The sequence below is a fragment of the Cherax quadricarinatus genome, chromosome 22 (genome assembly GCF_038502225.1).
Source record: "Cherax quadricarinatus isolate ZL_2023a chromosome 22, ASM3850222v1, whole genome shotgun sequence".
NCBI lineage: Eukaryota > Metazoa > Arthropoda > Malacostraca > Decapoda > Parastacidae > Cherax > Cherax quadricarinatus.
In genome coordinates, this window is record NC_091313.1 from 28,202,068 (window position 1) to 28,219,033 (window position 16,966).

At 36.4% G+C, this 16,966-nt stretch overlaps 1 protein-coding gene across 1 annotated transcript in view; it reads left to right on the forward strand.

Moving 5' to 3' along the window:
- Positions 1–16,966, forward strand: part of LOC138853090 (KH domain-containing, RNA-binding, signal transduction-associated protein 3-like) — a 248,835-nt gene that overhangs the window by 231,141 nt on the left and 728 nt on the right. Inside the window, exons 5-7 of the mRNA XM_070087700.1 lie at positions 5,888–6,194; positions 9,392–9,462; positions 16,311–16,966. The exon at positions 16,311–16,966 is cut by the window's right edge and continues 728 nt beyond it. Of these exons, the coding sequence (XP_069943801.1) occupies positions 5,888–6,194; positions 9,392–9,462; positions 16,311–16,411 (479 nt within the window). The 3' untranslated portion in view covers positions 16,412–16,966. The remainder of the gene's footprint in view (positions 1–5,887; positions 6,195–9,391; positions 9,463–16,310) is intronic.

Sequence of the window (16,966 nt, forward strand, 5' to 3'; positions counted from 1 at the left end):
TGTAGTAATACTGCCAATAATTAGGTATAAATAAATAAATAAATAAATAAATAAATATATATATATATATATATATATATATATATATATATATATATATATATATATATATATATATATATATATTTATATATATATATGTATATACATATATATATAGTATATATATATATATATATATATATATATATATATATATATATATATATCATAGAATTGATGAGGGGAAAAGGGTGAGTGGTGCACTTAGGAGTCTGTGGAGACAAAGAACTTTGTCCTTGGAGGCAAAGAGGGGAATGTAGGAGAGTATAGTTTTACCAACACTCTTATATGGATGTGAAGCATGGGTGATGAATGTTGCAGCGAGGAGAAGGCTGGAGGCAGTGGAGATGTCATGTCTGAGGGCAATGTGTGGTGTGAATATAATGCAGAGAATTCGTAGTTTGGAAGTTAGGAGGAGGTGCGGGATTACCAAAACTGTTGTCCAGAGGGCTGAGGAAGGGTTGTTGAGGTGGTTCGGACATGTAGAGAGAATGGAGCGAAACAGAATGACTTCAAGAGTGTATCAGTCTGTAGTGGAAGGAAGGCAGGGTAGGGGTCGGTCTAGGAAAGGTTGGAGGGAGGGGGTATAGGAGGTTTTGTGTGCGAGGGGCTTGGACTTCCAGCAGGCATGCGTGAGCGTGTTTGATAGGAGTGAATGGAGACAAATGGTTTTTAATACTTGACGTGCTGTTGGAGTGTGAGCAAAGTAACATTTATGAAGGGGTTCAGGGAAACCGGCAGGCCGGACTTGAGTCCTGGAGATGGGAAGTACAGTGCCTGCACTCTGAAGGAGGGGTGTTAATGTTGCAGTTTAAAAACTGTAGTGTAAAGCACCCTTCTGGCAAGACAGTGATGGAGTGAATGATGGTGAAAGTTTTTCTTTTTCGGGCCACCCTGCCTTGGTGGGAATCGGCCAGTGTGATAATAATAAAAAAAAATATATATACATATATATAATAAGATCACAGTAAACAGGTGATTTCAGAATGTCCAAAACAACCACTATGAAAGAATAAAAATTCCAAGCGCTTTCGTGACTACTCACATTATCAAGGAATAATAAAAGTGATGCATCAAAGGAAGGCATTTACAGGGTCTGGACTACATCACACCATCACATCCCACAACAAAGCAACACCTGACGTGCGACTCATGAGAAAGAGAACACTGCAGCAGGCCCGCTGGCCCAACTAGACAGGTCCTTCATGCAATCCACAAACTATTCTACCCAAGAATCACTTCAGTAAGGCTTGGCAGGGAGTGTCTGTGCTTGGAGAAAACTGTGACCAGATTGTGTCCAAGAGAGGGATTTCGAAGGGTTTGGGGCTGACCCTGAGGACCCTACGCCTATTGTGGAATCTGTAGTGGCACTGGGGAAGTCCATTGGGTTGGATGTGAGTGGCGAGGATGTGGAAGAGTTGGTGGAGGACCACAGGGAAGAGTTAACCACTGAAGAGCTGCAAGACCTTCAACTGGAACAGCAGCAGACTGCAGCTGAGGAAATTGCTTCAGAGGAGGAGGAAGAGAGAAGGGAGAAGGTGCCTTCTTCAGTGATTAAGGACATGTGTGCAAAGTGGAATTAGTTGCAAAGTTTTGTTGAAGAGTATCACCCTGACCAAGCTGAAACGACCCATATCTGCAACATAATCAGTGACAAAACCCTATCCCACTTCAGGGGAATCGTAAAGAGAAGCCAGAAACAGAGCACTCTGGACAGTTATTTTGTGCGACAGGGGTCCAGTAACTCTTAAGCTGGACCGAGTGGCATTAAAAGACAAAGAAGGGAAGTAAGCCCAGAGAGGGACTTGTTGACTGAAGTCATTATGGAGGGGGATTCCCCTGAGAGACAATAACATCAACTCCCTCTCTCCTCCCTATCTTCCATAAGCCAAAAAGAGTCTTCATAAAGGAATGTAATAAATAGTGATTTAATTGTTCATGTATTTATTTTATTTAGTTCTCATTGTTTTGTGTATGTAAAACAATAATTAATCTTAAAAAATTTATTTTTTGTTAATATTTTTGGGTGTCTGGAACAGAATAATTGTAAACAAACCATACCACGGGTGGGGTTTGAACCCGCGGTCAGGGAGTCTCAAAACTCCAGACCGGTCTGGAGTTTTGAGACTTCCTGACCGTGGGTTCAAACCCCACCCGTGGTATGGTTTGTTTGCAATCGTGTCATTACGATTTCGTGAGTTAGATTAATTGTATTTACATTAATTTTTATGGGAAATATTATTTCGGTTTCCGGCCGTTTTGGTTTTAGGCCGACCTTCAGGAACGGATTACGGCCTATAACCGAGGGTCCACTGTATATATATATATATATATATATATATATATATATATATATATATATATATATATATATATATATATATATATATATATATATATATATATATATATATATATATATATATATATATATATATATATATTGAAAACAACCACGGGATAACTGAATTATTTCACAGGGCTCTGTCATGTATTAGATGCAATAAATATATTTTTTTATCCTCTTGTGTTGAGTTCATATGAAGAAAACTGACGGAAATGTATTCAGATCGGGCCAGGAAATCACGCGTGGGCCAGATCCAGCAGATAATGAACTTTCAGATTTTTTTTCAGCAACTGTTCAGCACTGGATCCATACCAGCATTGTTATTACTGTCTCGACATTTTTTTCAGGAAGCGCTTCCCAAGATCTATTAATCAGCGTTCCAAAGCCCACATCTAGGGTGAGTTTAGTTGGTTCTAGAGCCCATTTTCATGGCGCATGAATTTGTTGACGTTCCGTATGGCTAAAGGAGTGACTCTTCCTCATTCTCCAGTAACTAGAGAGTTTTAACTTGGGAGAAAGTGACTCCCAATCGTTCGCAAGAAGGAATAATGAGAGTTTACATTCACTTTCAAAAATCCACAGAAAATTACACCATGGAAGTTACGTCACAAGTGATGAGAGTGAAAAGGTCTTAGGAGAGACCAGTCTATAACATACTAGACACTCATCTTAATGTGTCGCACTGGTGAAAAGAAAAGTAAAGTTTAGATTCTTATTAAAAGTGTCGACTACTCAGAATCATAAGTCAGTTCCTCCAATATGGCCGACTTCCGTTTTAATTACGACTCTTGAAAACTCACGACTTTTTATATTTTCGTTTAATAATAATAATAATAATAATAATAATAATAATAATAATAATAATAATAATAATAATAATAATAATAATAATAATAATAAGAAGAAGAAAAAGAAGAAGAAGAAGAAGAAAACAATAACAATTAACATACTACTACTACTACTACCAACGATAATAATAATAATAATAATAATAATAATAATAATAATAATAAAGAGAAGGGTGATAAACATTACAACACTGCAATCCACTTTCCTATCTAATGTGATTGTGAGAGCCCCAATCTTCAATATCCTTTAATTTCCTCAGTAAAAATAATGAGATCTTGTCGAAGGAACTCAAAAGTTGCTTTAAATTACACAGCATCGACAAAGGAATCCGCTGATGCTTCCCGGCGGTAATCCCGCTGACGATATTGGTTTTCAAGTACAAGGAACCAGGAGTTGGGTACGAAGTTTTTCTAACATGAACGCATGCCATGTATCACTGCAGAAACATGCACACATACACACCACACGAACATACACACCATGCACTTGTATATGTGAATGATATGCCAGAGATAACATTAGGTGTATACATATCTATAGATAATGTAAGATAAATTAGGAGGAAAATAATGAACGGAATATAAAGGCTATAAGTGTATCTAGAAAAAGGCAGGATTTGCCACACTTGTGTCTACTGACATTCAACCCCAGGAAATGTAAGGTTATGAAAACTGGGTAAATGAACGAAGACAGGCAACTGAGTATATATTCAGACAGGAAGACCTGGAGTTTAGCATAGTACTGAGGATATCATCAAAGGCACACATCATATAGCCTCCGCAGCGAAGGTTCGTTTGCCAAATCTAAGAATAGCTTTCAGAAATCTCAACAAAGTCTCATCGAAGGTCCTATATACGGCATATCTCAGTCCCATCTTCCAGTGTGTAGCACCAGCATGGAACCCTCTTACCTGATGAAGCATGTTAAAAATTTGGACAAAATGCCGAGGTATGCAACGAGATTAGTCCCTGAAATAAGAGAAATAAGCTAAGAGGAGAAACTAAAGTAAATGTTCTAGACGACATGAGAGTACAGAAGAATCAGCAGAGACATAATTACGACATTCAAAATACTCATTGGACTGTTCGAGAGTTGAGAAACTGGTATAAGAGAACACAGGTGGAAGTTAAAGCCACTAATGAATCAAAGAAATATCGAGAAGTATTTCTGGACGAAATACTTCTCGACGAAGTATTTCGCCTGGACGACGAAGAAGTGGAGGTTGGCCCCGTACAAAGTTTTAATAATAGATATGTGGCAGAGCCCATAAAACCAAGAGGGAGTGAGTCCAGCAAGTGGCAAGTTAACAGGCGGAACCAGGAGCTGAATCTCAACTCCTGCAATCATAAATACGTAAGTACGTACCCATACATATACAAACACATACATACATACCACATGCCTCCCACACATGCAAACACTCATATATATATATATATATATACACACACACACATACACATATACATTCACACATAGTTTTAAGAAGAGGTATGATAAAGCTCTTAGAGAGGGGCAGAGAGTGACCTAGTAGCTACTAGCGAAGAGGCGGGGCCAGGCGCTGTGAATCGAACCCTGCAACCACATAGAGGTAAATACATATAGGTGAGTACTCAAGCATGACATACAAAATACGAAGAGCTATTGAATGGGTGGGCAGTGATAGGCTGTTGGAGACGGGGGAAACAGGATCACGAGGGCACAGACAGAAGTTCCAATATAGATGAGTCACATGTATCTCCAGAGTGGTCAGAAAGTGCAGTAACCTGAACAACGAAGTGTCAGTGGTAAGATCTAAACAAAACTTCAAGAATATATATCATAAGACCCATGAAGCAAGGAGAGAGTGAACCTAGGCAGGGTCAGGAGCAAAGACTCGACCTCTGCAATCGCAAATAGGTAAATACACACTGCAGGTCTCATAGCTACTGAACCAATGCATAAACAAGCAAAATATCGGTAGAGATGTCTTTAAAGACACAATATGCAGACCAATCTTTTACTGAAACAATATTGGCTGAAATGTTGTCTCAGTAGAAGCTTGTGGAATGCTTGTCGATATCCTCATCGTCTTATTGAAGTCTTCATGGTCAGGCTGACACATCTGATTACCTCTGATGTGCAGCCTATCAAGTGTGGAATGGAATATGACAGGGAAACTTGGTTAGGTTTTGTTCCCACTGTGTAGCGCTCGAGTTGATCGGTGTAAATTCACATTACAGGTATACCGAAATTTTCAATAATAATAATAGTAATAATAATTATACTATTATTATTATTATTATTATTATTATTATTATTATTATTATTATTATTATTATTATTATTATTATTATTATTATTATTATTATTATATTATTATTATTATTATTATTATTATTATTACTATACTATTATTATTATTATTATTATTATTATTATAATTATTATTATTATTATTATTATTATTATTATTATTATTGTTGTTGTTGTTGTTATTATTATTATTGTTTATTATTATATTCAAGAGGAATCACTAACTGGAAGAAATCAAGTTTGATTCGAGGAAGGGAAGAACATTTCCAATTTCTCGGATCAAGAGCCCTTCAATAACATGAAGGCAGAGCTGGCCTTGGAAGAGCCACTTTCTTATAGCTCTGCTCTCCACAGAGTTGCTCTCCCCGGAGGGTCCAGAGTGTCGAGGAACCGTACTGGGTCCGGCTCCCCCAGGCCCTCCCTTACTACCAGGTCTTCGTGGGCGTGCGCCTCCCCCTCACCCGCGCCTCCTGCCTGCCCACGCCGCCCGAGGTCTGCCACCCCTGGTGAGGAAGCTCCCTGCCGCCCTGCCACCCCCTGTGCCACCGCCGCCCTCGAAGAGACGGGTTCTGTCTATCCTGGATAAGGCTAAGTTGGCACTTGACCACAGCTACGGTATCCACGATGAAGATCACCGTCACTATACCTTCGAGACCCCAGAGTAAGTGCTGCCATCTACTTCGTACTCTTTTAGCGAAGTCATCACCAGATCTTAATAAAATTCTCAAAATAATCATCACCAGATCTTAGTAAAATTCTCAACATATTTCTTGCGTTAGATACGTGTTAAGTTTCTCAGGTTATTCTCATCTCAACGCTGCAGTCCATGGTTGAATAAGACACATGTGGAACACCTGGGTATTTGTGTTGTGGAGACCTTTCGCCAACCAATAGTTTTATGAGTCCCATATGGAGAATAAACTGTAGAACAGTAACATGAGGCGATCAGGCTTTTACCCTTGATAGGAGGTGTCTAGTCCATCAGATTTATCAAGGCTGAGGGACTGATCACCTCAAATTGCCCCTTCACGTCTTCCGGTTTATTCTCTGAACTGGACTGATAAGGTGGTTCTCATGTGTCTTATTTATATATTCGTCGTTTTTTGTTTAGCATTAATATAATAATAATACTATTATCCATGTGAAATACCAGATTTTAAACAGGTACTAGCCATCAGTGTTTCACACTAGGTCTACACAGAAGCGACCAACGTAAACAGTACACAGACACTACGTAAACAGTACACAGTAGCAGGAAGCGTTATATAAGACAGTGAATACAGTAATTCAAGTTTGATATGTATGCAGTGATAGCGATTGTAACAAAAAAAGGCACAATACCGTGACTGGAACAATACACGATATACGATAACGATTGTAGCTTGATACCATGACAAACTATTACATATGCGCCTGATATATATTACTTGACAAAAATGTCTCTCTGACAAGAAAGGCAAAAAGCATTTTTGGTTATCTGCAATGATTATTATTATTATTATTATTATTATTATTATTATTATTATTATTATTATTATTATTATGGGAACACGCTAAACCCATTGAGACCAAACAGCGCATGCAGAATGATAGGCACTCAGGTTTGATTCAAGAAATCGGAAACAAGGTCTGCTTCCTTGGCTCAGTCTTGCTCGCCAGAATAAAGGCGCCCCAAGTGAAAGAAGACAACTGATGATCCTGGGCGGTTATCTGGCAATATGCAGACGTTCACTAATCCAAAGTCTGATGTACTGACGATACCGCTGTTGCTTTAAGACATATTGGCTGTCATGCATGATATATTAGTGCATTAGAAGCTGTCTGCTCTTGATTAATGGTCTTCACGGCATAATTTATGTATTTTAAACATTAATGGGTATCTCCCCAGAGTCAGCCGCCTTCAGTATCCAAGAACAACCAAAATCATGTATCGCTTCTATCAGGCTTATTATAAACACACACACACACACACACACACACACACACACACACACACACACACACACACACACACACATATATATATATATATATATATATATATATATATATATATATGTATATATATATATATATATATATATATATATATATATATATATATATATAGTCGAGGTATCGAACCCGTGTTCTTTTAGCCCGCCTCGGGGGAAGAGAGCGAAAACTCACGACGCTCTAAACCACTGGACCATACAATCGCACAAACAACGTGAGCGTAGCGAACTAGGCTTGCTTCATGTTGTGAGGACATACGATGGTGTACTTGCCTCAAAGCTAATTTCATTCTACTCCCCGTTTGGTGTACTAGCCTCCACAAGCAGTACATATATTATTGTAACCACGAACGTTTCGAATAGGTGTCGAATTGGTAAATCTTGCGATTTTGGCTTAAATAGCAACGCACTTCTTGCTGAATAGGGCAAGCGAAAATTTGTGTATGCAATATTTTCGCAAAAAAACATTCTGAATCTAACGGAAAACATATTTCATTGTGTTTATTTATTATTAAATTATTGTAAACTTATCTAAAATAAGATGGGTACCTGAGTGTTAGTCGACTGATGTGGGGTCGCATCCTGGGACAAAACTGACCTAATTTAAACTATACCACGGGCGGGGATAGAACCCGCGATCAAAGAGTCTCAAAACTCCAGACCGTCGCGTTGCCACTGGGCCAGTTAGCCACAATAAGATTCGTCCAATTAGGTATATTTATACACCGTAGGAAGGTTAGCATAGGCACCACTATGACCACAAATGCAAGTTTTTACAAACGAATCTCCAGCTAGCGTGGCCGTGATGATCTCTAGCTCAAGTCCCCTCAAGGTCGTCAACATAACTCACGAAATCGTAATGACACGATTGCTAACAAACCATACCACGGGCGGGGATAAAACCCGAAATGCTCTGTATAACAAGGGGCTTTCTATATAATAATATGTCATTGATTGACTGATTGATGTTGATTTGCCTGTACTGCCGGCCCGGGTCAGATAGGCCTGTATACCATGTACATGTACTTGTATAAATAAAGATATTATTATTATTATTATTATTATTATTATTATTATTATTATTATTATTATTATTATTATTATATTATTATTATTATTATTATTATTATTATTATTATTATTATTATTATTATTATTATTATTATTATTATTATTATTACTATACTTGTCTAGTGATGAAAAGGTTGCGTGCAGCCTTAATGACCCTAATGTAGTCGATAGGCCTATAAATTTATTGACCGACCTAACCAATAACGAGAACAGACTAATAAAAGAAAACAAAACAAAGCCAAGAGGACACTACAATAATTTCAAAATAAATAACATAGTTGAATATACACTGCAATAAAACCCAATTCTATTAACATGTAAAGTTTTGTACCAGTCTTCAGTACCATCCCTTCTGGGTTGTAGCTTTAATTTTAAAATATTCTTCTGCCTTTAATTGTTGATTTCAGAATGAATTCTGATTGTTGAATAAGAACATAAGTCTTTTGTGTTGCTCTTTGAGGGAAATATTGCTAAAGTTATTCCATAAATTGCAATAATGTAATTTTGCTGGATTATAATGAGGTTTATATTTAAGTAATGACATCTAGTAATCATCTTACGGAAATATTTTCTGTTAAAATCTAAGTACCAGCTTGTGTAACAAAAAAAAAATACTAAAATATAATTAAAAAATAAAATTCAATTACTTTTAGGCATCCATACAGATTTAAAAAGCAAGGTCCAATATACTAATGTATACTAAAGAATAAATGACATTATTCTTAATAATCAGTTCTAATTTGAGCTCCTACCTTGCTGGAGGAAAGGAGGCAATAACAACTCTCATCTACAGATTTGCTTACGATGATTACGCGGACTATGGACCCGAAGACTTTGCCGAGGTTTACAACGGTGAGCCTTACGGTAAGTAGCGTGGCGGAGAGAGGCGCATACTGTTATCACAGGCTAAAGTTACCCCTTCAGACTACACATCCTCCTCAGCCTGTCAACTCTCCACTCACTTCTGTTGGGAATTTCATCTGCTTCATCCCACACTAACCCAGATTGTAAATATATTTTTTTTAATAAGCACCAGGATGTAAGTTATTCTACAGCCGAGTTATCCACACAGACTAAATTACCGCTGGTGAAGGAAAATATTTGTTTTCTAGTGACAGTCTTCTCCGAGACGAGGAAGTTTGAAGAGCACCCTGAAGTGGGAAGGAGGGGAAAATATCATGGGGGATCGTTTAGTACTGCCAAATAGTATCTTCCATATTGATTAGAGGCAGTTGGCTGGGGAGACTTGTTTATGAATTAGCACAGAGCTAAACAACTGTGAGTTACAGATAAAGGTTGAAACTAATACATATGTCTCATTGTCTGTCAGGAGAAGAGTAGACATGATAGCCACATGCAAGAATATAAACGAATGTATAAGAAAGTAAAAGGAAGAGTTCTGAACACCATCAACGGGGAAAGTTGAAGCCAATAGTTATAAAATGAGTGAGATGAGGTATCACAAAGGCCATAAGAAATTTGTGGCAACACAGTTTACGGGGCTACAAAAAGAGGGAGTAAGTCCTACAGTAGCTGAATTTTGAAGAAAAATGGATGTTAAAGATTAAAAACTAAGGAAGGGACACTTACAAGCATACCCCCTTTTTCGTGCCAAAAAGCTGATTTTAGACGAGCTTTTATTGGTGCATCGTTTGGAGAAACGTAGTGCCAATAAAGACTTTTCTGCAGTCAGTGTCATACTCACTATGCTATCAGCGATTCGCCATTTCCCTGGAATAACTTTCTAACATCCTTGAATTTACAAACTGTTAACTTCCCTTAATTCATTTCAAAGCTCGGCCCTTGCTAAGCTGACTTACCCTCTTCCCCCATCCCCTATGATGCTTTCCACTACAGTCTCCTAACACTCAAGTACCTATTTAGTGCTAGGTAACTATGGACAACAGGTATAATGGAAGTTATTCGATGTCTTTACATCCTTCAGAATCGAGCCCAAGTTCTTCGGTTCGTTACTCGAAGCCGCTACCATCGAGTTATGTTGCTCCTGTAGCTACAAATAGGTAACTGAAAAACAGTTAAACACACTCAAAAACACATGCATCAACACTATCACACACTCAAACTCACTAGTAACCATTGATAATACTAAGTTTTGCATATCTAGTGGATATGAGAGTACAGATAAGTAAAACATGAAACAATGGAAAAGGACAGAACTGAAGAGGAGTTAATGGATATAGCCAATGGATATATGACAAAAGCACGCGTATCATAACGAGGATCATCCACTTTTTTCAGTGGTAGGGGTTGTATCTCACAATGGAAGTGACCCCAGGTTTGATTCCTTGGCATGGTACAACTTGTGGGCAAGTCCCCCTTTACCTGCTGCTCATGTTCACTAGCAGTAAATAGTTGACAGGTTGTTAGTCGACTGTTGTCGGCTGAACTTTAAAATGAGCTGAAGTAGGATAACAGCTCTCAGCTATTGAATTCAGCTGTGCAAAAAGAACAGAAAACATCCAGCGAGTCTCCTCAGCTGACCAACTCTCTCAGATAAAAACAAACATGAATATAATCAAATTTATATCGGAAAATTCTTCTTGAATCCCAACTTCAAATTTTCCTATTGTGTAAGAAAATGTCTTATTTTCACCGTTATATATAGAACACTAAACTATTGCTCTTATATTCATATATAAAAATAAATTCCGTCCACGTACCGATAATTAAGTCTGCATAATTATCCATAAAAAACATTGTAAAAGTCTGTGATGAAAAGCATTACTGCATAAGAAAACTCAGTAAAGAAAATCTCTCTAAGGTTCATTGTAAATAATTCATTAATTAGATTTCTCGTTGTTCAATAGATGACGCTGGCACAAAAATTATTATTATTATTATTATTATACGTATATGTATATATATATATATATATATATATATATATATATATATATATATATATATATATATATATATATATATATATATATATATATACATATATATATATATATATATATATATATATATATATATATATATATATATATATATATATATATATATATATATATATATATATATGTATATATATATATATATATATATATATATATATATATATATATATATATATATATATTCATATTTTGCCAGAAAACAGCTTATAGTTATATTTTAATCAAAAGCTGCTCTAAATCTGTATGGGACATTCAGCGCTATATTAAAAATCACGATCATATTAGCAGTTAGAGGACAGAAGGACAGGAGATTTGTGTGTGTGTGTGTGTGTGTGTGTGTGTGTGTGTGTGTGTGTGTGTGTGTGTGTGTGTGTGTGTGTTTTCACCAGCTAATGCCATGAATGCTGGCGTTAACGTTACTCACCTCATTTTTTTGTACGTTGAAGCGTAGTTAAACTCGCTGGTGCCAAACGTTCCCCCATCACATCTAAATGACTTCCATCGTACAGGCAATTAAACCAGTTAGTGACTGTTACTTCCGTTTGACAAGTAGGATAGTGACTGTTACTTGTGTCCATCAAGTGCATCAGTTAGGGATTGTTAATTGCGTCTGAAAAGCCAGTTAGTATTTGCTATTTGCGTAACAAGCAGTCACTGATTGTTACTTGCGTCTAATAAGCAAGTAAGCCAGTTAGTGATTGTTACTTGCACCTAACGAGCAAGTAAGCCAGTTAGTGATTGTTACTTGCACCTAACGAGCAAGTAAGCCAGTTAGTGATTGTTACTTGTACCTAACGAGCAAGAAAGCCAGTTAGTGATTGTTACTTGTACCTAACGAGCAAGTAAGTCAGTTAGTGATTGTTACTTGCACCTAACGAGCAAGTAAGCCAGTTAGTGATTGCAATCAGTGCCAAAGTTTTATATCATTGTACCTAAACGCTTATATGCTTGTCACCCTGAGCGATGTCTCTCCATATATTTATAAGAGTCAATTGAGGCCTAACTATATTTTATTACACAGTATATTAGCTTTGACTATCACTCTTGCTACCATCATGTATGTCATTTGCTTATTATGGTCAGCTAATCCCGAGTTTTCGTGAGTATTGAAAATAATTTATATAAATATAGTTTAGGACATTTATGTACAGTTCTAATTTCCAGTGATTCTGTTCTGCATTATATATATATATATATATATATATATATATATATATATATATATATATATATATATATATATATATATATATATATATATATAATATTTGGAAATCTATTGTATTAATTAATTACGCTATCAAAGAATAAACAAATGATTATAACTTTAATGGTCATGTAGTTTAAAGAGAGAGAGAGAGAATACGACTGAAATGTTTTATATTCACAACTATGTTGAGAATGAATGTGAACATCTTTTTGCTATATATTATTTATGTGTAATGTGATGAACGTTTTCAAACATTCCGGATCGCAAGACAACTTGACTAACGGTAAAGCCTACTCTTGGTCTTCAAGTAGAGGGTTGTGTTGGTGGGCGAGGAGCAGGAGTGTTACTGTCGTGTATAAAATACATACATATTCATTGATTCCACCCCCGAGTCTGTGTTTGCGAGGCTCCTGTCCTGGCCCGGTAGGATCACATACCTTAACTACTTAGCATCACGCTTCTGAGAAACTCTTCAGTGTTTTGATCCTCTAACCTTGAAACTCTTCAGTGTTTGATCCTATAACCTACTTACCGATTCGAATAAAAAAAATAATATCACGAAAAAGGTATTTGAACGCGTGACTGTTTTGTGGCTACATTTATTTTCACGAAAGAAATTCGGTTTAATTATTTGCATGTTAAATATTCTACTTGAGTTACCATCGTTATACGAGTGTGGTGAAGTATTAGCGCGGGTGAGCGCTAAGCCAGTAAGGGTCAAACAGCGCCTGGGGAAATGGGAGGTATTCAGGTTTGATCCGAGGAAGGGGAAGATAGCTCCAATTCCACGTATCAAGAGCCCCCCCCCCTACGGGCTGACACTCAATGGAGACCGGGGATTCACATCCATCAAATGTATTTTCTGTTTTCTCGCACTTTCGACGACGTTGCTAATTATAAATGTCTAAAAAACTAAATTAACAAATAAATTACTAAATAAAGCTAATCAGTGTTGTACCGAGTTACAAAACTGAAGAGATTTTTTCAGAAGCTGATGTTTTCACGAGTAAGTATTGTTCTTCTGCCTTTTTTCTCTGTCCACACACTAGTCTTCATGGTTTTATTAACAATTTGTGTTACCTAAAAATATTAATATGTATAATTTAACTTCAAATCTTAAATCAATTTAAAATGTGGTAAAAATTTCTAATAAATCTTTTTTTTTTTTTAATTCAAGATATAAGCAAATCCTCTCATATGCCGATGCTAAAAATTAAATCCAGAATCTATTTTTTTTTCATAGAATGTTTTAACGTGAATAAATTATGACAATTGTTAATAAAAGTAATAATGATAATTATTGTATAACACCCACCTGAGTATAGTGTTTTGGGCGCACACGAACCTGTTCATCTGGAGGCTTTTCTGTGACTTCTTTGGTAATTTTGCTGTATCTTAAGATTTCTGTAAAATTACTCTCGAACCCTTAGACTGACTTATCTCCTAAGTTATCAGAGGAGAAAGATTTTCGTTTTAAAGACCCATTATTCAATTGCAAAACAGAAAAAATAACGGAGAATCACAAAATTTATTGTTATTATTTTTATCGCTGTGAAAACCCAATGTCAAATGAGGAGTTGACGATAAGCTATTAATCTTTTATTATTAAATCTGTAATCGTAGCATTAAAAATTAATATTCCTGGGTTCATTAGGTTTGAAGCCTTTTGACTACACGAGCGTCATTAAGTCTGCAGGTGACCCGTACGCCACTAGTCAAAAAAAAAAAAAAAATAATACCTGATGTTTGGATTCAGATAAACTTTGAACATTGAGAGATACTCACCTACTGTTCTTCCAAGGTCACAGTTGGTCTAATACCAGCAGGAGTAATCTTCGGGAGTAAGCGTAAATTGTCCTATGTATCTCGACTTTACCTCTTAACCTTGGCCGATTTTTGTTCATACGCTATTTTAGGGTAGGTTAGTATAAATTAACTAAATCTGGCGTCGCCTGACTTTCGAAAGTTTGTCAATGATGGATATCGATAGACTGTAGTTTTTGGCAACATTTTGTTTTTAATATCCGGTGAATAATTTAGGTCACACGTGTTCAGTAATTTGTTTTCTAGTTGGTGAGCACGGTACTAGCGCAAAACCCAGAATGTGCACATCATTCTAGACATTTAGAAGAGGAAATATTACACCATTCTACGAGTATATGCAACATAAACATACAGAAAATATATCTTCTTAATAGATGGAAAAATAGCAATTCGCGCATAGGTCCTGAACTAATAATAAAAGCAGTGTTACTAGATTATGATAGTCTCATTAAGTTTTATCATTTTTGAACACGACGGTGGAGGAAGCGAATTAAACTCGGAAGATCCTCGGATCATTAGTAACATTGCTACCCAATTTACCGGCTTATTTCACTGAAAGTTTTCGAGGTCGAGAGACACGTGTACGTTACCAGGCGCTCGGGCTACACAGAAAAATCAAGCAAAAAATAATAATGCACGTATTTTTTCCTTGGTATACAATATACATTCTTACAACTCATTTCAGTACTTTTGATTTTCAGTGCGTAATTTTTTTTATATTAAAGTTAAACAATTTGATTTATAATGTGCACAATCGGAGGGTTTTGAGTGAGTGTAAATGATGATTCAGTTCACTGCATCACCTAAAGAATCTCTTAAGAAAAACAGTGAAATATAGTTATGTAAATTCTTACATAGGTATACAAGGTTATATTTTTACTACATGAACTTTAAGTTAGCATAGGTGGCTGTTTGTTTTAATGTTAAATGTAAAAAAAATATTAAACTAATCAAGGAGTGAATAAATTCAAACCTTGACAAGGCAGCCCTAAAACTACCAAACTTTTGTATTTTTCAAAGCTACCTTAATTTTTTCTAAGTTCCAATCCCATTCACTCCTTGAGTTTTCAGATTCATTACGGCTTTCCCTAATCATTTCATAACTATATTTGACAGTGATTACGTATGAGTGAAAGTGAAAGTGTTGAATGATTGATGAAAGTATTTCCTTTTTTGGGATTTTCTTTCTTTTTGGGTCACCCTGCCTCGGTGGGAGACGGCCAACTTCTTCAAAAAAAAAAAAAAAATTGACTTTCTCGTGGAAGGAAAGGAATAGATTCTTCAGGTGATCTCTTTCTTCATTCCAAATTTAATCATGTTCAAAACGACACAGTCCTTAATAAAACTATATCGATATTAAGTAGGTCATTTATTCTTTGACCCAGCTGCTGGTCAGAAAATCAATTACAATTAAATATAAGTTCGTTTCTCTTGGCTGTTTTCTACATACATTATAACGATACCTTTAGTAAGACACTAAAATTCAGCAGAACAGCCTGGCAAAAAACGCAAGCAAACATTAAATAATAGAAAAAGATGTATTACGTATTCGAAACTCGTGGTTAATTGTTATTGGCAGCACCATAACCAATGTAAAAAGCCAAAAAAGTCACAGAATTCATCAATAACACTGATAAATGAGATCAGTGACCAACATGGCACTGAGGTCATTATATCACAGCTGCCAGAGACGCAGGAGGTGTGAGCAGCCTCAATGCTCTGCTCTGGTTAACTCGACCACTGTCCTTCCTCAGACGGGGCGGGGGCCGGGCGCTGGTTGACCTACAAGCAGACTCTGCCCTCTGCCATGGAACGGGCAAGGTGCAGAACTTCGCCTTATGCCAGACCTAAATAAGGTCTAATTTTGCCCGTCACGAGTCTGCATAAGGTCCAATTTTGCCCGTCTAGAGTCTCCATAACACCGTCGAATGCGCCCACCGCGTCTAACTGAGCGCTGAATGCACCATCCTTAGTCATAATTTATTTTGACAAAGTTGCAACTGTACTAGTCAACCTACTTTAAAGTTATACTATAATGCCTTTATTTATTTTGCTTATGTATCTCAATAAAACTCAATACGCTAGTTCCCTAAACATAACTTAAACCTGTTACTTCTGACATCCTTGGTAATATTTTAATACTATAAGTACAAAATATGTAAAACTTGTTAAAATCGTGCAATGAAAGTTTGTATTGTCGAGTCTAAGTACATATTTCCCCTAAATAATTTGTCCCATAATTCTTACCCTCCTCACTGGTAAATGTAACGACTCTCACTCACTAAATGTCCAACCAAGAACTGGTAAATGAAATATTATGTGAAGTGTAGACATATGTTAGTTAGTTCATCGTCATTTTAAACTCTGATTATACCATCATGAGATGTTCATAGACTGTAACAATTATTTT